The 24478-nt window shown below is 40.9% G+C and overlaps 1 protein-coding gene across 12 annotated transcripts in view; it reads right to left on the bottom strand.

Annotated features, from left to right (window-relative positions):
- The window catches only part of TACC2 (transforming acidic coiled-coil containing protein 2), a 121913-nt gene that overhangs the window by 12324 nt on the left and 85111 nt on the right, over window positions 1–24478 (bottom strand). For 7 of the 12 annotated variants that reach the window (XM_040564429.1, XM_040564432.1, XM_040564433.1 and 4 more), the window contains 10 exons: window positions 20627–21944; window positions 17641–17676; window positions 16079–16139; window positions 14844–15051; window positions 11212–11273; window positions 10253–10368; window positions 9313–9484; window positions 8037–8177; window positions 2074–2217; window positions 928–1004 (listed from right to left, as the gene is read on the bottom strand). In XM_040564429.1, the coding sequence (XP_040420363.1) occupies window positions 928–1004; window positions 2074–2217; window positions 8037–8177; window positions 9313–9484; window positions 10253–10368; window positions 11212–11273; window positions 14844–15051; window positions 16079–16139; window positions 17641–17676; window positions 20627–21944 (2335 nt within the window). Of the gene's footprint in view, window positions 1–927; window positions 1005–2073; window positions 2218–6772; window positions 7122–8036; window positions 8178–9312; window positions 9485–10252; window positions 10369–11211; window positions 11274–14843; window positions 15052–16078; window positions 16140–17640; window positions 17677–20626; window positions 21945–24478 lie in introns of those variants that run through there. The other 5 variants (XM_040564423.1, XM_040564424.1, XM_040564425.1 and 2 more) reach the window with 5 other exon arrangements.

Genomic DNA, 24478 nt, shown 5'->3' with positions numbered 1-24478 from the left:
GCAACACCCTTCACCTTGTCCACTACAGTGACTTTGTTGTCACCTTTGCAGATGACAAGGACCTGGGCTGGGATGGAAGGTCAAACCTGTTATGTTCCAGTATACAAATATTTAATGTAACAGAGACAGGTTTGCAAGGAGAAATAAAATACATTAGAACTACAGATATAACTAGAAAGACCTGAAAAGCTCAGGGTCCTTCTGTCAGCTCTCAAATGGAGCAGCAAAATCCAAGATAAACACTGGTTAACTGAAATCAAGCTTAGTGTGTGGGATAATTAAAAGTGTAGCTCAGTTCAAAGAAAAGCATGTTGAATTTTCTCGAAGGTCAACACTCAGAGTCATTCCTTTCCAAGGAATGTTTTTCTACTGCCAGCTGAATTTTTGTTTTTTTTAATGTTAAAGAAACATTTTATAATAATCTCCTGAAGGGAGCCTCTACTACTCATACCTATATTCAAACTTTCACATGCTCTTTTCTGTTGCCAAAATTATTTGCAGAAAGTGAATTTTAAATTAGCATGTGCACATCTCTGCCAGCGCTGCAGGCAGACTAATTCAGTCAAGCAAGAGAAACACCACAATGCAATCCATGTGAGAATTCACAGGTGTGGTGAGCAGCACAAGCTGGAGAAAATTCTTTCCTTACATTTAGATTACATTAGATTAAGACCCATTATTTCAGTATTCTGAGGATGTAAATGAGATTAGCAACATATAAGTCTTCAATGACTACCTTGAACAACAGTGCCCACCACGCATGGCAAAAACAAAGTATCAGTTTAGGATCAATCTAGAGTCTGCAGTTAAAAATAACTGAACAATTTCAGCTAACCAAAAGAATTATACAGTCATGGTACTCTGTGTACTATCCACAGTCTGAAAAGAGAGACTGTCAGTGTGGTTAGTGACAAGTTAATAACCCACCTCATTTCCATCACTTCCCTTCTGCTTTCTTCATATTTCTCTTTCCACTCAGATACTTCTCTTTCCTTGGCCACAATCTTAAACAAAGAAAAAGAAAAGCAAAAATAAGTGATCCATTAAAGAAGAAATTAAATAAGTGTGCAATATATGAATTTACCTCCAATTCTAATTAACAGAGGTATAGTTTTCAAATGTATAATGGGTTCAAATATATGCATTCCCAATGATTTTTTCTTTTACAGACTTTAAGATGCAATTTAAGAAGTTTGGATGTGAAATCATACTCATTTCAAAAAACTAACTTAGTGAAGTAGATGCAACGTTCTTGTCTCATGTTTCATCCCTGATCATAACAAGGACACTTTTCAAGAAATACTATATTACTCTATACAATGTCTGATTTGGAGCCAGACCTGAAATAGTTTTGTACATGGTTTTGGAACATGGTCCCATGATTTGTTCTCTAAGAAAGCTCTACAGCGTCTGCATGCATATTTAGGGCTGACTGTCCATTAAATTTCATACTCCAAGGACTGCGTTCCTTCATGCTCCTTTTGTTCACACAATCTATCATAAATTTCAGAATACGAGACTGTACCATTTTTTCTAATTGTTAGACACTGCAATGGGCTTCCTAGAGAGGTGGTTGACACCCCATACCTGTTGGTGTTTAAGAGGCATTTAGATAATGCTCTTAATGGTATGTTTTAATTTGGTGTCAGCCCTGAAATAGTCTGACAGTTGGACTGGATGATTTTTGTAGGTCCCTTCTACCTGAAAGTATTCTACTCTATTCTAGGACTAGCCAGACTAATTTTATATGCATCTTTGAAAAATACTTATGATTCCTATTTCCATTTACAATTTTTATAAAATTACATACTAATGTAAAGAGAGACAGAATACAGTTAAAAGCAATAAAGATTTTTTCTCATATAACATCTGATTTTCATTTACATCAAAAGAAGTAAACTTAGAGTGTAGTGCCATTTGCTTTGGTAGCCTCTAGTGTAGCTTTAGCATGGCTGAGAATAGTCTCAAGAATAGTAAAAGTAATCATAATATGAAGAATTTGGGAGAAAATAGGAAAGACAAAAGTAAACCACAAGGGACACATATTTCCTTTTCTAAATTATGAAAAATTACCTCTGCTCTGGCCAGTCGTAGTGCAGAGTCTAAGTCTTGCTGGGGGTAGAGAAGACTTGTGGTGCTTTCTGCATCTGAGGTGCCGATCCGGGAGTACAGCGCACTTTTAGAGATGGAAACATCTGCTGGGATAGCAGGTTCTCTCTGTGTGTTTGTTTTTTTAAATACAAAGAAATGAACCATTAAATATGTGTTTAGCTAATGTTTTCTGGGTGCTAGGCACCAGGATCCTGAGCTAGGACTAAAAGCCTGTGCACTACTAAATTATAACAGCAGTAACACTGACAAGGAAATTTCAATTTAGCAACGATAAAATAAACATTTAAAATCCATGGTAAGCAACAGAAAAGCCATATAACTCTTACTGGGAGAAAATAAAAGATAGCACTTTGTCCCCAATATTTTAGGGTTTTATTTTAGACAATTTACTACTTCCTGATGCAGAGATTTCATAAAAACATCCACAAGAAATGCACATCAGCAGAGGAAACTAGAATTGGAGGCAGAGAGCTCATGAAGGGGAAATATGCTTCCATAAAAATAGATGAGATCAAAAAATCAGAACAAAGCGGATGTCCCACCTTCCTAGTTCTGCCATGGCAGTATACCTTTACCTATCATAAAACACTCTTTCATAAAAGCTGTGAATATATAGGTGATGTTGTTGCCCTGCTGGTATTTAAGCATGCGATTAGTATGTTAAATGAGGTTTTATTTGCAGCTGCTGCTCTTGCTCACGTCGGTGGTCCACACTGACTCAGAAGGAGAGCAGCATGTGAAATGAGGAAGAGTTATGAGAAACTGAGATGCATCATCTTGCAAACACTCCACAAATAAACAATTCAAATTACAGTGCATTAAAACCAAGAAGTTTATAAAAGACAGTTAGGAAGGTGCTAAACAAAAACCCACATCTTGAGACACCATGTGCAGCAGACCAATGGTCTGGATGTGTACGCTTTGCTGCTGGAGCAACAGCAGACTCCTTGCACTCTATAGCATAGCACCTCTCCCCTGAACTTCTTCCCCTGCAGCACTCCCCTCAGAGCACACCCTCTGTATCTGAGGCACCACAACAGCTTTTTACGTCCCTCTGTCCGCTCCCTGTGCTTTGCACGTTGCGATCAAGCAGTTGATGTGCCCGCGCTGACGGCCCGGCTGGGCCCTGCCTCAGGCTGGTAGGGAAACAAAATGTCCTCCCTCTCAGCTGCTGGGGGAGCACAGAATAATTTCAGGGTGGAGGTGACCGTATCCCCGTTGCTGGGATTTAATGCTCTCCTCCTCTCTCAAACAGGCATGAAACTGGCCAAGGAATTGGAATTACGGGGGAGGAGGAGGAGAGGCCACAGCCTGTGTCTGAGGAGGCAGCCCTGGAGTCCGCTGGGCCAAGGCTCTGCTGCTCGTTTTAGTGTTCACTCAGAGACCCAGGAGCTGGTCCCCTGCTCACCCACAGCCTTGTGACTTCTTTCCCATTAGCCAGCACATTGCATAAAGTCAGATTTCAGGGGCCCGCCTGAGTTGGCAGGATTTTATGGTTGCTTAGCACTAACAAAAGGGCAAGATAAGGCTTATCTATGGAGAAAGAGGGCCTGCCATGCTGCTCTTGCACTTAGTATGTAGATATTTTTAATAATTATATATAGAAAAGATAAAATATTTTATTTTTTAAAAGTGTTTTTTAATTATTATTTTTTTAATCAATATAAAACAGGAGAGCTGTATTCTACTGCTTGAAGCACAGGAACTTGAAAGTGAGTAGCTAATGCCTGAATCACGGCTCAGCCCTCCTCCCCGCAAGGCGCACACAAACAGATCTCATTTATATCAGCAGCACATGCTTTCTATCAACGCAGTTGAAGGCAATTTTGTCAGATGCTATTCCATAAATCCTTCACTTGCTCACACCTCTTCTTGCATATCCTCAGAAATAACAGAAAGGCTCCAACGGTTCTGCAATCCTTTCCGAACCCTCACATCACACCTTACTGAAGAAACTGCCTTAAAAATTAAACGCAATGCTCATGCTAGGAAAACACAGGAACGGGTGTTATGAATTCCACATCTGTGGGCAACATGACGATACCACATCAGCAATGTTAAAAGACCGGACAAGAAAATTCAATTAGAGCACTAACAAGCTAAACAGTACTTCAAAACACCATGCTGCATGTTTATTTATATAGGAGTCTCACTAATTTGCTCTGTATTTTTTACTCATTTTTAAACACAGGGGTCATTTGACTCTGTACTTCTAGTATTTATGGTGCAGGCCATTCATCTCTTTTTTTGCAGCATTTAACCACAAACTAATAATCAATTCCAACACAACAAGGAGGTGCAACCTCAATTCCAGGTATTTTCCTACCTCAGCACAAGATCTAGCAAAATTACAGAGCATGTATTCTTGAAATTATCTCCCAATATACAACAACTATGCAGGAAAAAATACATCTGGGACACAAGCTCAGGCATCTGTGTATATGCATATATACAAAAACACATGGTGCTGTCCACAGATCTCAGTAAAGGTAAAACAGGCAATAAATACGACTACTGCTGTTTAAATTCTGTATTCTAGCTTCAAAAAAATGTACTTTATTTCCTCCTCAAACATGAGGCAAGATAAACTGAGAGATGAAAAAGAGCTATTAGATCATCAAAGCTGCCCTCCAAAGAAAGGCCATCCTGAAGATCAATCTATTGAACTGTATATATCATATTTCAAAAGCCTCCTGCCACGTAATTTGCTGGATCTCATGAAGAGATTGCTGGAAAATATTCATTGTGGCATAGGAAACACAAATTTCCTTAAGCTCATACAAAAATGTGTCAGAGTAACTGCCAACATGATGAAGATTTTTAAGGAAAAAAGAACATTTAAGGCACTTAATACATACTTATGTGTTTTTGTATATAGGACTCAACACCTCACTGATGTTTTTTCTAATTCTCCCTTGCATTTGAGTAAATTACACAAAAGAATAATATCAATGACATGCAAGAAAACCTTAAAATTTCCCCAAAACTACTACAAAAGCTCTTAGAACTTAACCAGTTAGTAGAAATGCTGGCGGTTACTGGTCCCACCAGTATTGTCCTGACTTTGGAAACACTTCACACAAGTCCCAGCTGGGCTGCTGGCTTCTCTCTTTGGCAGGAACATAACAAACCCTCTGTCAGAGCATCCTGTACTGGTCTTTGTGGTTTTATCTCAAAAGCCAATTTTACACAGCTCCAAACTGATGTCCAATTCACTAGTTGATATTTTCTACCTCCAAATATTCCTATCATCGGAAAATAAAATAACCCAACAGGATGACAGTCAATGCTTTCAGTTCAGTGCCTAACTGCCAAGATGGTAAGCAGTTAATTGGGATAATAATAAGCATAGGGATTTATAAGTCACCAAACCTCACACAGAAAGATTAGAGTCTGCAGGGAATTACTACTAAATGTAGGTCACTGCGATCTTAGTGTAAATATTTGAGAGTGCAGTGCACTTCCCCTTCTCTTCCAGCACCTTTTACAGAAACCAGATATCTGACCAGAACGGGAATAAATGCATATTGATTAACCAGCTGCAGTTATCTTGCTTCAAGAAGGTCAAAGTGCAAGAAAACGAAGAAAGACACTGCAATGAAAATGATAAGCAGTTTTTATCATACTGCTTAGGGAAATATGTATTTAGCCCTGCTGAAAATTAGCTTACCCTCTACAAGCACTGACACACTGTCTGGGTGCATATCAAATGATCTAATCTTTTAACTAATTGATGCATGTGCACACAGGTCAATGGAGGTGTAGCAAGACCTGTTTATGCTTGTAACTCTACTGAAAAGCAAGTAAAATCCAGGTGTAAGTTCTCTGCATGTGGTTTTACTAGAAAAAAAAGGTATACTTGTCTGAAGGAAATAAACCTCTCTTACTACCAGGAGAGCATCCCAAAGCGTTGATACTCTAATCCCGTTTGTCCCTATGCCTTTCCTTTCAGTTTCTCTCCTTTACTTATTTCAACACACAACTCTTCACCACCTCAGCATCTGCAGAGTGGCTGACACAAACCCGAGTGGCTCTCTGTTCAAGTTGCACCTACAGAAAAATGACCACAGGACACAGTAATGGGGACTGTTTGTGCTTGTTACCCACCCTGCAATGGCTTAGCAAATGCTAAATGTAGTTATACAACATGAAGGAAAGAACTGAGGCCAGCCAACCAGAAGGGAAGCCTGCCAGGTAGTATCAGAACTTAAGTCACTGCAGTTGTCTGGTGGATCCTATTATATGTAATCCAGGCCATCAGTCACTGTAGGTCACAAGGTTTGCCATCACAGGCTAATTTAACATCAGCAACCTCCCACCTAAACAGTGAAGTTATCTGGGGACAAAAGTCCTTCCCAGCCTCGCGTGACATCCATATTATTCAGCTAAAACAAATCCTGTGACTGGGCTGAGACAGGGCCATGGGAATGTCCCTGTGCAAACCCAGTGAGGACCATGTGCATCCCTAGAGCCGTGCACAGCACCACTCTGAGGAGGCACTAGCCAGCATGCCATACAAGTGAAAATCAGAAAAAGAGCTTTAAATCTTCGAGAATAAAGATAAACTGTGTTAGGGAGGTCTTCTTCCTTGGGAACAGCCCTTCCAGACCTGCTTCAGTCCCTGTCTTCAGAAGCCTGAAGGCAGAGTTGATCAAATTTCTCACCTCTGAACCCTGGGATGCGTGTATACCTATTTCTTGCCTTAGCTTTTGTTAATTTGGGTGCAGCAGTACTCCACAGGTGGAGCAGGTGACAGCATTTCTGCGTGCGGTACTGCTTTCAGCATGCTCTTCCGTGTCACGCTTCGGTGCGCCCAGCTTTGCACTGCACTCTGAGAGCCTTAGTTACCTTGTTAAAGTAAAGCAGCACTGTCTTAGTCTGAGCACACAACACACACGCGGCAGGCACAAAACAGATACCTCGGCATCTAAGGAGCGGAAAGAAGACAGGGTAATCTGCCTGGCTAACTTCAGTGCTTCTATCCTCATTGCAGCAAACTCTAACTCCTCCTGTCAAGTGTTTGGTTACAAGCAATCCACAAAAAAATGTATTCAGAACACAGCAAAAATGTTGAACACATTAAAAAATTGAATGTTATATTTTAATGTAGAATTCTGACAATTCCTGGGTGACAAACATGTCCCATATTCCCTTCACGTCTGGAACATTGGTACAAAATGCCTGTCTGTGGTTAGTTTTGAGATAGCTATACAGACAATTTTTATTAGGGGGTAAGTATGGATAACGCTTTGGGTAAAAATAAATGTTTTCTGCAGTTAAAGCTGTTTTTCACAGACTTCTCTCCTTTCATTCTCATTTCATGTGAATTTATGCCAGCTGCCACTCTCAATTCAACCTTTGCCGTTCTGAAATTTCACTGTGAATATTCTACAAAATATGTCCTGACACACAAAACTGCTCTGCAGACGGATTTGCTTTTCCTAAAAGAAACCATGCCAAATTCTGCATTAGATAGATTACTAGAACAACAAATCCTAATTTTCATTTCAGCAGTATTCAGATCTTCATCTCTGAAAATGCATCCAGACCTACTAAGGTCAGGTGTCAAGATAACTCTCCACAAGAGTCCTGTGTTCAAGCTTTATAGGGTTAGGGTTTTACAGCTGCTTCATAAAGACTACTGCAAAATATATATACATCAATGGTATGGGATAGCTGAAACTGTCAAGGAAACTTAAATTCAGTTTTATGCATTGTATGAATTAAAGTAAAATCTTTCTGTCCCTTAGGTTCCTGAAAGGCCAAAGTTACTCTGGGAAGAATTAAATCATTGTTTTCCTTCCTTTCCACCTCCACTCCAAGTCACCTCCCACCCCTTTCCGACAAGGTAAAGCATTCTCTACCTATGTAAAGACAAACTTTTAAGCTCAAGTAAAAGTGACGTTTATATGTCTGCTACAAACCTGAAGTTTCTGAGCAAATACCGGCGGGTTCTTTTCTGCTAAGTCAGGATCTAGATATTCAGGCTGATCACATATTGAGGTTTTCTTAGATATCCTGTTGAGAAGAGCATCAGCAGAGACAAAGGAGTCTTCAGGAGAAGTCTGGAGGGTAAGAAGGATATTGAATAAGTAATGGAGATTGTCCAACTAATTCAGGCTGACAGCAACATACATGTCTGCAAATCATTGATTCCTACTAATTTCATACCTCACAGAAGATTTCCTTTTTCAATACACAATTTGTAGGTGTAACAGATAAGCATCAAGAATAATTCTTCCTAATTTAATGAGTTATACCTAAGTTATGTTCACAGTTATAAGATGATCAGGATAAAGACATAATATGAGGCTAAAACGAATTACGACAAAAGCTAGACCTCTCAGACTTGAGCACCCAAGGCTCCATATAGTGAGAAAACTCTTCAAGCTAATTAAAATGCTTTGCAACACTGTATCAACAGCATCATTAAACAATATAAATTATGCACAGAATTAAGGTGAGCTTCTCATTCTGCTCTTCAGTAAATCATATGTTGTCATGTAACTTAGCGAGCCTAGTGCTGTAGGCATATATGAAACAAGTTCTTCTGGAAAAGTGGAAGCCTTAAAGGAACCTTCTTGAACCTGAGAAGCAATGCTCTAAAGTCTGTATGCACTGCAGGCTCAAGAAAGGAAGGGGCCACTAGTAATTAAAATCTAACCCAGATAAGCCATTGAAAAAAGTGATTTAACTGGAAGCTGGGCTAAGTTCTCATGGTCAAAAAAGTGAATTTTACATTATCACATGACAACACAATTAACAGTTTACAAGAAGATGTGAAAGGCCACCTGTTTTTTCCAACAGGTTGTTTTGTAATTTTGAAATCTTACACCACATACAACAGAACAAACCATGTCTCTATGTTTGTTTAAAAACACCCCTTTTATGTATAAAATACCTTTGTATATATCAGGTTAAAGTACAATGTAAGAAAAACTGTATAAGAAAAAAGCACTTCAAAATGTCAGCTTGGAATAACTGATCAAAAGAGCATTTAAAGCTATGGGAAAATTCTTCTGCATTCCACCAGTTCCAAACTATCTCCTTCATTTGGGTCCTACCCCAAGCTGTTATTAAGATCTTTAAGCATTAGTCTGAGTTTTCGCTCTGCTTGCAAGATCCGCATGTTCTGCCTCTTGTATGTCGTGAATTTTCTGCAAGAGAACGATTCCCAAGCTCTTAACATAAATTACTTACTATTTCAATAGCCTCTGGAGTTGTTCCTAGGGTCATGGGCTCCAAGTCTTTCTGTTTTGACTTGTCTGGGGACTGTAAATGCGCCTCTTGGCTGGTGGTTAGGACTCGGGAAGCTGGATGTTGTATTTTTATTCCAGAGGATTGTTGGGCTTCAGGGTCTTCAAAACTTGACCTGGAAAAGGATTGTGTACAGGCTTTCAGGGTGAAGCACAAGGCCTTCACAATTCTGCTTCTGGTAACACCTAGATAAGTCCTCTTCGGTACTTTCATGTGTGTAAATATAAATATTCTTTCAACTCATCTTTCTATCATTATATCTCACAACATTTTGCAATATCCTTTAAAGCAACACACTGGAGCCATCTAAATAAACCCAGTTCCATCAGAAAGGTTACTCACATTCCTTAAATATTTCTCACTTGCCTTTTTACCCCTTTCTCATTGTGACCTAAATCTCTCCCAAGAAACAAATTTTCATAAGAAGAACAGATGTCCGTAAAGAGCAAAATTTTGGAAAGCAAACACAACCCACACATCCTGTTCTTATGAACTAGACTCATTGTTTACAATATATAGCTAGGAAAGTCCAAGTGACAAGTTGCAATTAGATGATTTCTAGATTGAAATGAAAACGACCGCATTATCTGAGAATAAAAATGTAAGAAGGAAGCCACAGCCTAGTGAAACAGTTGCCACTATAACTGTATTTAGTAAGAATATGAAGAAGAAATACATGTCCTTATTCCTTCCCATTGCACAACTTCTGTACCTTTGCCCTCTGTTCTCTATCATATGTGTACACAGATGGGAATCTATTTATAAACAAACAACTCAGCAACACAGAAGCAGAGAGAGGAAGAACTGCCTGCATGCGTGCTAGGATGGCAACCCAGTTCCCTGACACCCTTTTCCATTGCTGAATTTGTTTGCAGTGACATACCCTGAGCACGGCGTCGTGGAATCAGACAGTCTGATAGGAGGCGATTTGACTGGGCTCTCTTGCTGTGCGTCAAACATTAGGTATAAAGATTGTTTCTTCGAGGTGCTGTCATCCTGCTGGCAACAGGAAAAGAAAGACTCATTAACCAATTCAGCCATTCTCCTTTACAGTTAACTCACTGCTTTAAGTGACTGATTGACTTGACAAACAGCTGACAACATAGGACCGGAACCCAGCCCACACTAACCGATACTGAGATGATCCCTGTAAGGAAGAAACCATTAAGGAACGTAACCTAAACAGTTCATTCTTTGTAATGGCTCTTCCTCTCCCACTTCGGAGTTAATCAGATTTCTTGTCCTGTCAGGCAGGAGGCACCTGTTGACTGAAAGTTACCAAAATATTCATTGAAATCAACGTTTTTCTCATCAGTTTATGTAACTGACAGACATACTTGATTTTTTAAAGTCCCCTGTGGATATACCCCCACTGGATCTATTCAAGCTATCAAATCCATGAATTAAATGGAAGGCCAAACAACTGATAACAAACATATAGTACTGCATTCTATATTTCATCTTCATTCTGAATTCTGTCAGGATTCCCTCTATCTTCTCAAAAGTTTTACTCTCAGTTTCTAAAAATAGCTCAGTAGCTGGTGTAGACAGCTCTGTACTCTACACTGCTGGGACTACTGAGTTGCTTTTAATCTCCAAAAAAAGAACTACCATGATACTAGCTTAAAAATAAAATAATAAAATGGAATAAGCTCTACGAGATATAGGTCAACAAAGCACGTGCAATTTACCCCAGTTATGCCAATTTAAAGGAGCTGGGTTTGTAAATCTGCTTCAGGCACATTATAATTAATTTAAGGGGTAGTGAGGTTGATGGCATTATCAGGATAGTGGGTTATGACAAGGGAATGCAAATGAATGGAAATGGAAGTGAGAACTTACAGGCACAGAGGAGCCAATTTTCTCCATATATTCTATTTCATATGAGTTGCCATATTCCAATTCTGTAACAGAAACAAAAAAGAGCCATTAAATACATGCCATGAATTAATTTTTGCATAAGTAAATGAGAATTCTCATTTACGAGGGCCATTCCCATTCTGAAATTTTAATCTGATACTTTTCTATGAGATGTTAAAAATAGAATATACAGAGAGAAAGCAGAAGATATACTTGCACCGATTTTCAACAATGAATCTATGACACATATCAGGCAAATGGAGTTGCCTGAAAAAAATCTGCTTTATCAGCTTGCCCAAGATTCTGCCTCAGAGCTCAGAATATTAACAAAGTTTCAGAGCACTTCCCGAGCAGATAACTTTCCCCTGTTGTGCCATCTTATCACAGAAAACACGTTTTTCAATTATTTGTAATGTTGATTCCAGTTTCCTGTAACGTACAGAAAAAACAAGCTGTTGTAAAATAAAATCACTTCTGTTTCTTAATGTATATCATACAGTTCTTAATTAAGAAGGACAACTGTGGTATTACTTGAGATAAAAAGATGTATAAAATACCTGCATGCTCACTGAACAAGGGGTGAGACAACAGCCCAGTTTACTTGGCTGGTTTTATGTTTAAGTTATGGAGGAAAAGCCTGAGGCGGGAAGGTTTACAAAGAACCCTAAATCTAAACCCTAATAAAAATGCAAATCTTTACTGCTGCTGTACTTCTAATCTCCTAATTACACTAGAGGGAATAACCAGCATTTCCCTTCAATCCGTGGTCACCTAGTAGTGAGCTGATACAGAGGAAGACAGATAAAACACAGCAAACTGGAAAGGAGAGCATACCTTTCTGCACCCAAATAAAAGCAAAGACTTTGTCCAGTGACACCTTTAAGTGACATTAAAAAATAAAAGCATCATTAATTTGTCCTAATTCTGCATTTTACCCTGTTGCCATGAGTCTAATGGTAACCATCGTTAGAACATGTGTTCTTTAAAAACAAAGCAGCCCTAAAGATAACCTCTTACCTGTTATGTTTTGTTTTGTTTTGAATAAAAAGCACCACGGAATACAATAAGCCCCAGCCTATGTATTTTGTAAAACAACCACTGAGGAGGAACAGCCACAAACTCACAGTAACTGACCTCTGGGAGATATTAAAGTACAATGTCTCAGTGAAGAGAATGCAATAAGAGTAGGCTCCTCACGTTTAAATTCCTGGCACCGTCTGTTTTAATGGCAATCGGAAGCCAGGTAAGACAGACAACCTTCAGGTACCAGACACAAGCCTCTACCTAGCGAAAGCAAAACCAAACCTGAAACAAGGAGATGGTAACAACCTTCTGGATGTCTTATTGCAGGAGAAACCAAGAACCTGTCTTTGTGTATTGTATTTACCTGCACACAGCCCATGAGGTGCACCACGGGTGCTTGTGGGCAGCTTTACGACCCCAGACAGCCACGAGTGAGCACACAGGCACACTGCACAGGAGGAGGAGATGTGCTGCCACCATCCTCTGCTGGCACAGGTGGCCGTGATCCTGCAGCTGCCTGCAGCACGCCTGGCATTTGCAACCCCAACTGACTTTTGGGATAACGCGTATTTAACTTACTGATTTCAGACGGCAGAAGACAGATGGAAATACTTCAGCTAGGAACAAAAGGAACAACACGGCTCGCTAAACGCAGCTTGTTTGATCTCGCCTGGCTCAGAAGTTTCCAGCACAATCACACACCATCTCCTCTCCAAGGCATCTCCTCTAAGATACCATCTCCCCTCCAAAACCTCAGGCTCCAGTTATCTCTGTACATTTAAATCTACGAATGCCCAGGATACCCTATGAGGTAAGATAATTATCTTTTACAAATGCATACAACAGACTTACTACGTGATGTCCTCCAACTCCTCCTACAAATAGCTGCACAATTACATCAGAATTTTCTGCTAATAATTACGGCTTATTTCTGGTCTGCGAAACACAAAAAAGGCAGCAGTTACAAGCAGAACACGCAACAGATGAGAGCTGGATGTACAGGCTGGCTCAGTGGCTGGGCTGTATCGGTACAAAAGCAGCGCTGGGTTACAGGACAGCAGTCACACCAGCGTCTGGGAGGGGTAGAAATATCTGCACTGACAACAGCACTGGAATTACTCATAGGGCTCTTGAAGCAGCAGGAGCAAGACTGTCAAGGGAAAAAATTATTATTTTTAAGAGATCTGAAAAGCGGAAGCATTGTTGATTATAATTAGCACGTAATCTGAAACTGACTATACCATGCGGCACACATGAGACAAGACAATTAGCATTTAATTAGGAGCTTTGTGCTCTTTCTTCTACCTCTTTGATAGCTCAAATGATTGCTTTAGAGTCTCTCTCGCCCTTCTTTTGTTCTAATTCCTTCCACATAATTTAATTTTTCCCAGATTTTGGTGGTTATTTTCTAAAAAATATTTCTTGACTTAAAAATTTCTTTTAACCCAAATGAAGTGAATCTGCTATCTAAAACTTCTCATTTGACTGGAAAACCAAACGGATTTACCCAGACTGAAATACTTATCTGAACAGAAGACTCAACAGATTTCCAAAAAGTCATGAGCACGTGCATGTGAATATGTGCGGTCCCATTAAAACCAGGGTGATCATTCATGCCTTTTAGTGTCAGACACATTTGACTTAAAAGCTTAGCAGTTTTTAATCAGGCAAAAACTCCTCAGACCCTGGCTAAAATGGTACAGAGCAGCTCTAGTGGCAGCCTGGGACTCGGGTCAAAAAGTCAGGAAAAATAATGAAGTCTGATCAAGAAGGAAAAGTTGAAGCCAAGTTAAACTCCTGCATTCCTCCCGCCCTCAAAGCCGACAATCTGCCTAGAGCAGATGTTGCAGAGCCGTATTTCCTCTGGTAACCTCAGTGAAGGCCACACACACATTTCCAACTGGCTAAATTCTCTCTTCCATGTTTTGCAGACCTGGAACGACAGCCCTCTTCACAGAAACTTCCAGCTTTAGCTTGCAGCTGCTTATAGAAAGGGACTAGAGGAAAAATCATAATAAGCCGCCATAGAAGGTGATATTGTCTGGCTCCTGAATGGCTACTGTTTTCCATGGGGGATATCCTGGCATTTTTGTGCATAAAGAAACCTGGATCCCAGAAGCCTGGAGGGGAGGTGGTATGCTAAGGGTCTTAATGCACAACCTTTGAGCAGGATTTTAACCTGGGGCCTTCAATACTCGATCATATTTTCTACCACTCACGTGACAGGGACAGGCTCAGGCAAAAACACTGGTGCAGTGACCCTGGATCTAAGAGCACTAAACAAGAGCAGTTTCAGCCCCTAGTCTCCTGTGATGACACAGAGAGAACAGGTAGCATGCACAGAAGAACACCGCATGTCTGTAAGTAACCATAAAAAGAAAGAAAAAGTTAATTTTCTCCAAAAGACCTTTTCATTTTCCTTTGAGCTGCCTCTCTACTCTCTCTTGAAAACCCAAGACAAAACAATTTGGGTTATTTATTCAGCTCCCCATTAGTGCCAAGTTCCTCAAACTGGTCCAAAGAGCATCATTTTTTAGGGCTCCTAAAAAAATAACATTAGCTGGGTGCAGACAGTCCTGCATAAAGCATACCCTCGGTAGGAGAGCTGAATTTAGTCTCATTAACAAATGTAGACAGATCAGACGGCTGCGGGTAATCCTGCTTATCCGTGTTCAGGTCCACAGTCATGCAGGTCCACTTCTGACTGGTCACCGAAGACGCCAGTTTCTCCTCATCTGTCGCATGAACGACCGTGGATATGACAGGAGGTGTTTCTGGAGTAGGCAGTGGGGTGGGATCCTGTAGAAAACAAGGGCTGATTAATGCTCTTCTCTTCCATTAAGAGGCAGAATAGTCAACGCTGAATTCCTCTGCCTGACCACAGTCATCTTTTTAATTCCGTGCTCTTCACTGCAGCCCTGTATAAAATACTTACAGAAAAATATTAAGCGCTTCATTGGGAATTGTACTAGTGACAAGTCCTCCCAGTATAACTAAACTCGCTGATGATAACCACTCGTGTTGCAAAGCTGCCTTGATAACAAGGAAGAAAGAAAACCCAGAATGGTTTAAATCTGTCAGGCACTCGACATAAGTGGCACCCATCACCCATGACAGAAGTCCCTGAGTAGCTACACCGACTTTTTAGGCTTCCCTCAAACGACCAAGCCTGCCTAGGGCTGAGAGGTCAGGAACCCTTTCTTCACTTCTGGGCTGTCAATAAAAGGGGAGGATGGCCGAGGGGAAGATGAAAGCAGCTCGGAAGGAGCCGTGCCGCATCAAAGCAGTTGGGCTCTTGCACACGGAGCAGCTTTTGTTAACTCCTCTTCCAAGAAAGCCACCTGCTGGCTGCTTACGACAAGGAATAAAACCATCCAAGCACATGCTCCTGGTAGAGCAGCCCATGTGTTTTATTTCTGTTTTCCTTCCAGCCCACCAGCTTTATGCATTCAGTTTCTTACTTTCTGATATCAATTTCCCAAGTCAGATAGTTAGCTTCATTTTGCAGACTGATACCTGACTTAAAGGTATTTATTCATCTTGCTGCTCTGTTGTAATGTAGGGCTTTCCAAAGTACGTTCATTAATAGTCTAATTGCAATTCCCAGGGCTAATATACATTGTACAGGAGCTAATATACATCGTATGCAGGCCAAAAGTTTAATACCTTATGATTATAGGCCTATGTGCTATACATGGACACCAATATGCTTATATTCTTTACAACAACTCTTCTACTATTAAATTCTACATTTAAGTAAATGAAACTTCTCTCTGTGCCCCTCCAAGAATACAATTACACAGATCACAATGATGCACTACTTTACCTGAGAAGGAGGATCAGATAGTGGGGATCTTTTTGGTGATTTTTTCACCCTAAAAGTATCACTAAAAATAGAATTAAAACAGTTAATATGGTAATACCAGAAAGAATAGTGTCATTTCACACTTAGCAAGAGGCAGCTACAGAAAATGCAATCTCTGTAAGCCTTTCTGCTTCAAAATCCCATCCATTAGGCAGCAGCACCACAGAGAAACATGCTGTAGGGACTTATTTTTGTCATGCACTTGGAACAGGCCTTGATTCCCCAAAAGCTGAGAAAAGCAGGATTGCCATATTTCTAAATTCACTGAAAAAAAGTTTTTTGTTTTTTTTTTTTTTTCTTTCATGCTAGCTACTGACACGTTTACAGAGCTGCTTCATTGCAATTCAAATCCCCGCTCCACCCCAGGCATCCTCAGTGGCCTCAAGCGAACTACTTAGCTTGTCTGCTTCAGTTTCCCACCTGAAAATCAAGCCCAAACCACATCTTTACAAGAATGACCTGAGAATTAAAACTGTGATAGTCAGCAAGCTCTAAGAAGCCCATAAATCATTAAGATGAGAAAGAAATGGGTGTGCTTTGGATGAACTACACAAAAAGCGAGGCCGATGCTGTTGCCAAGATGCCAGCACAAAGCTCCATCTTTACTCGTACACCCAACAGTCCCCCCTTAAAAACAGCTACAGCAACCAATATGGCAATTCTGCTTCCCCTGACAGCTCAAATGCAAACTGGGACTACACACACTGCAGCCCTTCAGAATCCCCAAAATTTGAAACAGGCAAAAAGAATGAAGAATATGTGATATATTTATGAGTGTTGCCTTTATGTTTATTCACAACTGGTTGAAGGTATTTCCTAACAGGGACATAAACCAATTATCTACCTGGTCTCTTGCTGTGTATCGCCACAGCTACTCAAACACATTTTCGCTACTAACTAGAAAAGGCGGAAAATATTACACCAAACTCACTGATAAAGATTTAATGTTAGAATTTGAGATGCTGTGCCAAAAATTACTGCCCATCGGCTCATCCCTGATCAATGAGTGGCAAGGTCAACACTGGAAATTATAATGGAGGGTTTCAGTTCGTAGAGGGTGAATCAATACCACATCTGTAGGGGAAAATAAATCGGGCAGCTGAATATTAGGGTGTTCAGTGCTACTAATTTTCTAGTTAGGGTGCTGGAAATAATTAGGATAACTTATTCCTTTAAGAAGGAGAAACACTTTATGCAGTACTTAAGCAAGAGTGATTGTACAATGTTGTTGTACAACAGCAGAAATAAAACTTTACTGTATTAGCTCAAGGATAGGAAATCTGTATGGTTTTTAAAAGAGGATCTTCTTTGACAGACAAACAGATAATGAGGCACCAGATTCTTGTAGCTCATTCACAGGCAGGCGTTTTACTTAAAAAAGCTTTCGTATGTGCCAGTGAAGTGACACAGTTAGCATAAGAGCTTCATGCTGATTAACTGATCATGCTGCAAAATAAATGAGTAAAATTAAAAAGCCCATAAATCAAAGAAGAAACTTGAAATGTTAGCTTAGAATTACTTACAACAGAGAACATACAGACATCACATCTTCTACCATCCTAAGACAAATAAGACAAAGAAAAGAGAGACAGACAGAAGGAACTGACAAAAAAGATAAACCTACAAACAGTCCGTTAATGTTAATGTGTTAAGGCAACCCGGTCATGCACATCTTCTACCTGCATAAGGTTAACCTCTACTTTTTATTGTGAAATAGTTTAGGAGAAAAAAATATCAATTAATTAAGTTCTTTCATGTTTTGAAATTCAGCGAGATACTTTAGACACGCTTTCATCTCACAAAGCACATTTTTCAAAGCTGAGGCCACTGAGTTAAGTTTTTATCAACCAGCCCTGATGGCAGCCACCTGCTTTTTGCCTTCCCAACACAGCACTCGGTTGGTGAGGGATGTCAGCCCGCCTGGAACAGCGCTTAGGCTTCGGGGAAGAGCACTGCTACCGAGCCCGGCAGCTTCTGCGCCGCTCTCCTCACGGGTGGCACCCTCGGAAGGTGGCGCCTTCCATCTCTCTCGCCCGGCGCTTTGGGAAGCGAGGCCGACACAAGGCCCCTGTTTTGCCTCACCGCTGTCAGCAGGCACTCGGGAGGCATCGGCTGCTCTTTGTTCAGCATCACCTGAGCACGATGAGCTGTCTCCAAACAGCTCAGCACTTAGGCATACGACCAGCGAGTGATTTGTGTCAAGCTGCCATCCTTTCTAAAAATCCCCCCTCTTCACACGGGGGTCAGTCCTTCGACTGCTTCAGGTTTCATTCACGAACAACAGCCGGTTATTTTTATTGATTGTGACGGATGTAAGGCAGCGTACAGCACAGGCTCAAAGTAGTCAAGCTTAGCAAGGGCTTAAGCTCGTGCCTGGCTTCTTCACCTCCCATAGGCCTCACCTAGAAATTGAAGTCTGGCTGTATGAGGAAAACGTTCTCAAACTGGCCCGTGGAGTTTTATTTCTGTAACCCTCAATGCTGCTAGTAACCCCCCTGACTTGGCAAAAGCCACTAAGTAGGGCTTTAGAAGTCCTGGTAGATCACAGCATCACTTCCACCTCAAACACCCTCCTTTCTGCCCCTTGGAGCCGTAGCGTTTTGCTCCAGCTTCTCTCTGCTGCCCCATCTGCTGCCCCCATGCCTGCCCTGCATCCCATGGAGGAGCCATGCTGAGAGCCCTTTTTGCGAAGAAACCAGTGACAGGCAGAGGCAAATACAGCCACTGCTTCCCACAGCAGCCCCCAGCAAGCCTTAGGCCAATTTTCTTTTAGAAGCATTAGAGCTGCTGGCATTAAGGTGCAGATCCTCTTCTTTGTTAGGAACCCATTGCAAAAGCAGGTTATGGGGCTGCAGTGGGCAGATGTATATCATAACGCAGCAAAATCGGTCCTAGGGCAAAAAATTCCTGTAACCCTCCTGAAATAAGATTTACAAAACTCTTTTTAAATTCATGTTGTCCCCAAGTTAACAATTTGGAATTAATTCCGCTATTCACAGCAGATAGTGGACCCACGAGGTTTGTAGTGGGGGTCTGTCCGCTCCAAAATGACTCCTGGATGACACAAGGAGGCTCTGGCTGGCTGTAAATACCGGACTTCAGGATCTGGTGACATTAAAATCCCCCTCTCTCCTTCTGGACTTCCCAAGCAAGACTCAAAGAGTTCCTCTCCTGCAGTCAGACTTTTAAATCTTTTTCTTTTGGACCAAACCAGTTTGGACTTTAGGCTCAGAAAATGCATCAGCTTAGTATCCATCTTAATTCTCACCTTAATTCCCCCTACATGTGCGGCACATCTCAAAAAGAAGCAAAACCACCACCACCAAAAAAAAAAAACAAAACCAAAACAGGCTCCTCCCTTAATAAGCATCTCAACTGTACAGCAGTCTGACTTCCAGAAGTCAGAAATGCTCCTAAAAACTAAAAATGGCACACGCTTCCTCAAATCTGGCAAGGGAGGTGAATTAGATGTCTGGATGGTAGCTGGCAGCTCAGGAAAACTGAACAATCTTCTTCTCACTGCACAAGGTAGGACATTTATTTCATGCTTTACATTAACTCTTCAAATTGCTAGGCTTTTACCCATTTTTAGTCACATTATTTTTAGTTAGCTGACATTTAAACGATAAAGAGACATGCTGCGAGATATTTTCTTATAGATACATACAGAATAACAATTTCAGATTAATGGGGTATAAACTTACTGATTACCAACCCCAAAAAATATAAGATAAGGGTAAGATAGCAGAACATGCACACCAGCAAGTGAACCATTGGATTACCAGAACTAGCCACTGAGGTTCCTATCCAAATATCTAAATACAACAATTTAGAACATTTATCCTGCAGTTTGCCCAATGTGCCTAAAAGCTGGATGTTTCCCTACCATGTAGCAGCCTAGGAGATTTCAACCCTTCTGAAGAATCCTAAGCTCTTTCACAGAAAGGAAACTTCAAGTTTTTTAGTCCTCTATTAAAAAACTATCCATTTCACTTCTTAGAACACCGCACCTTTTGATGTGTTTTCTTTTCAGTAGTGTAAGTCACCGGATAAAACCTGCTGTGTGCAGTAGGGGATTTGTTCTTGCCTTACTATTTCATGTCCCACTCAAAAAATATGATTCATAAAATATTATTTACTGGTATGAATCAGCTTAAACAATTTCAAATTCCAAGATGAGGTCACAGAAAATTTGGCACAAACTTGAGAAAATTTGGACTTAATCAGATTGAAAGCTACACTGAGCCCCTAAACTTCAAAAACCCAATGCCCAGTCCAGTGGCCTCATCTGGCTTAATTTATCCCTGGTTCTCCCTTTTGGTCTGGAAACATCAAGCTATTGACGTAACAGGTTGAGGGAAAGCACATACAGGCAGGAGTCCAGCTGCATGGTTAACAACACTCAGTGGCATCTTCCTTTCTCTATTCAACCCTAAAACTGATATAAGTGGGCTAACGGGTGGGGATGCGCTGCTTCTAATCCAGAAACAGATGAGCCCTTTAACTTACGTCTTTAGAGGCGTCTTCTTCTTTTTTGCGGGTTTATTCAAGCTGTCTCCATCGGTCCCGTTTGTTTCATTGGCACTGGCTGGTATCTCAAAGGAGGCTGGAGATTTGGTGGGCGAGCTGGCGATCTTAGAAGACGACTTGAAAGGGTCAATAGAGTCCTCGCACATGTCTGGCTCGAAACTGTACGTTTGTTGAGGCAGTTTGGGAGATTCTTGCATTTTTGTACTAGATGAGAACGGGTTAAAATTGGGATCATCCCACTTGTCAATATCAAAAGTGTAAGATCCTTTTGTGATAGGGATCTCATTTGGATCAGTGGGTGTCTTGGTTGGTGTGGTCGGAACGTTATCAAGCTTTTCCACTGACTTTTTAGTCTTTGGCCTCCGTAGTGGCATTTTAGCACCAGGCTTTTTACCTGCTTTTTTAGGAGGAGTGCTCTCCTGCGGGTCTTCACCGATCCCTTTTTCTTCAGAATAATCAAACTCCAGCCTCACCGCAACACCTTTGACCGGAGGGTCCTCTTGTCCTCCGGTGTCAGGCGGAGTCACCTCCACAGCCTCAGGTGCCGTTGTAAGAGGTAGCGTTTTCTTACTGGCAGGGGGAGAGTTTTGTACTTTGCTGCCTCCAGTGCTAAACGCACTAATCCCTTCAAAACTGTCTGGATCCAAAGGGTAGGATCCCTCAGGCACAGCCGGGGCCTCCTGTTTCTCAGCAGAGATTTTAGAAGGTTCAGTACATTCAGGTTTTACTGAGTCAGCCTTTGCATCAGATGTTGGTTTATCCTCACCTGGGGCAGAAGCTGCTTGGTCAAGGTCAGACGGCTCTTGTGGCGTTTCCTTCACCGGCGGAGCATCGAGAGATTTTTTTGCCGACGGCTTCTTTTTTAAGGAAGCTGGCCTGGATTTCTTGGTTCGCTTAAGGGTACTGGAAGCACTACTCGAACCAGTACCATATGCATCTGCTGCTGGCGCTAGCGTCTCGTTATTGCCAAGATAAGACGCTCCATCAAAATCACTAGCTTGCAAGCTAAGAGACCGAGATAATGTAGATTTGGAAACTGGCACTGAATCGGTCGATTTTCTTCGAACATTCGCTTTGGGGTCACGATTCTTCGATTCCGGAGAGCTCGGTCCTAAGGCATGGAGAGAATCGACCAACTCAATGTTATCAAAGTCCAAGTTGTACGTTCCACTGCTGGCTATTGGCTTGTCCTCATCAAAGACAGTGGAAAAAGAATGGGAAGCGGGACGGAAGGGGCTTTCTTCAACGGATTCACTGTGGGACACATCAGCTACAGGGACAGTTTCCGAAGATAATCCTGTGGGAACAAACAGAAAAATCATCGAATTTTAAACACGTTTTAAAAACTGGTGCTTAGTAATCTTGCTGTAATCTAATACTAACACACACACAAAAAATAATAAAAATAGTAAAAAAGAAAGGGTAAAAATCATTCAGATGGAGTAAGCAATGATTGAAGGACATAGGAACTGAAGTGACATTTTCAATATACGAACTAGATAAGAAAAAAAAATTCTCCCCAGGAAAAAGATTCAAGTCAAGTTGCATGAAAACACAAAATATGCATTGGAATAGCCTCTTGAGGATACCTTCTGAACTAATTTTCACTTAGTTAAAGAGGTGGATATTACTGTAACATGCTAAATACGCCACATACCAGAAAATCTGAACTTTGAACATTTTATTGCTCGTTTTCTCCTATTCTAAAGAGTTCACAGCATTGTGTCAGAGCTCTTCTGCAGTAAATTTCCTGTAAATTTGGCCACTGCTTCAGCAATTACATGTTGATCTTAAGTTTTATTTCCCATGTGCTATTTTTACTAATTTCCCAGAGGGACAGCACAATGGAACATGGCTTCCTCTCCACAACCCATCAATGTTGCTCCTCTGTCTGCCCCAAGAAGTCAGTACACTAAACTTTGACCTCATAATTCCAAGTTTACAATAAGACGTGAATCACGGAGAATTTCATATGAAATAAATTATGGCAAATATTATAAAAATAATAATAATAATCAGTTCAACAACTATACAAGTAATCTCGGTTGCAAATATTCTATAAGAAAGACAATTAGAAGCTCCCTACAGATTATTCAAAACAGATTTCTCAAAGCGTAGTGCTAACTCAACGATGAAAGGAAAATTTTATAGAGAGAATTATATGCCAGAACCATTCAACAGAACATCTTTTCATTGTAATTAAAGGCTCGCTTATCAAATGGAATCCTAAGAAGATTTATAGCAGTCTCTTGACTTGTTATATAACAATTATATTGGACAAAATAGAAAAATATACAGTGTATATCAAAAAGAAAGTACACCAGTAGGAAAGGATTAAGATGATGGACCCTTCTGCCTTCCACCTCGTTAAAGTTGATTACCAAAATGCTTTACGGATCCTGGATATGGTTTGCTACAGTTGTCATTGTCCCTGCCCAAGCCTAACACCGTCACCTCCACCACCGTGTCCGTGTCCCGGTCAGGGTGTGGAGCCCTGGGAAATCCCCCCAGTTCACAACCCACGCTACGCTAAGCTGGCTGCTAGGGCTGCACCCAGCAGCTGGGCTCCCTCCGATGAGAACGGGAGCAAAATGATTCAGTGCTTCCCACTGAGCAACGCAGCATTTTTTGTGTTTTCAATTTTAATGTCATGCAATTTTAAAGAGAAGCACACTCAAGCAAAAATGAATGCTTTGCTCATCCTTAAATGATTTCAGAGAAACTTCTATGCATCTTTTTCACTTCATTCTTGACATGTTTTGCAAAACAATTTCCATTTTGCCCAGCTACATTCATTACTGCTTTTCATAAAAGCAAGGTGGACAGAGAATGAATCACGTTTTTGTCAGAAGTTATGAGTGGATTAAGAACAGAAAGAACTGTTTTTCTTTATTCCAGAAGAAACAGTATCTCTGCATAGAAATTACGGGAATTATTACTTATGGATGTAGAGAACAGAAAAAATTTACGGAAATCAGATACATTTCCCATAGCAGTAGCTTAGAGCAGCACCAGGTATTTTCAGAGATTTTCAAAGGAGTGACAGCTACACAGTTTCTCTCAAGACTCAAATTTTACGGAGTTACGTGAACTAAACATATTGTTTTACTGCGTTTTTTTTTTTCCTAAATGAATGCTAGTAATGAGGCAGTATTTCAGGACAGCTTATTTTTTTCCTCATCTCCACAGGGCTGTACTTGGTTTCAGTCTGGCTGATTGGCCATTCATTAGCCACAATTTGCTGAGCTCGTGTTTGCTTCACACACACACCTCACTTCTGACACTGGTGGGACTCAAAGAGTGTCGTAAAACTCCAGCGTTAGGCTCATCTGTGCGTTTTACACCACCGTGGAAGGGAAGACACCTAACCGGGATACAGAGCTATAAAAACCACATAGCTCTACAACGTCAGCACAGAACAAATCTAGGTCAGCGTGAAATAAAAGAGGGATCTGAACAGAGCCTTCTGAAATTACGCGTGGTTTTCATTCCCTCGTGTGCCCACCAGGGTTGAGGCTTTTTGTTCAAAGTCAGTACAAACATATATTTAATATAGATATATATAAAATCAATGCCCTGCAGGACCTGTAGTGCAGCAGACAGATGCGGTAGAGTTGAATTTGGGAAGGCATCACAGCAGCAAATGAATGTGCAATGCTTCCCATGCTCACGGTAGACCAGCCTTCCAATCTGATGTTCTCGACGTAACACGGAGCTTGGAGCCCTTTGGTTGATTATTTCACAGCTTCCTCCACACCAAATCCTTCACTTACAGTGCAGATTTCTGCAGAGCGCAGCTCAGCTCGCCACTGCGATATTTCCATTGTTTCT

The sequence above is a fragment of the Cygnus olor genome, chromosome 7 (assembly GCF_009769625.2).
Source record: "Cygnus olor isolate bCygOlo1 chromosome 7, bCygOlo1.pri.v2, whole genome shotgun sequence".
NCBI lineage: Eukaryota > Metazoa > Chordata > Aves > Anseriformes > Anatidae > Cygnus > Cygnus olor.
This window is presented reverse-complemented; position numbering and strand designations above follow the sequence as displayed.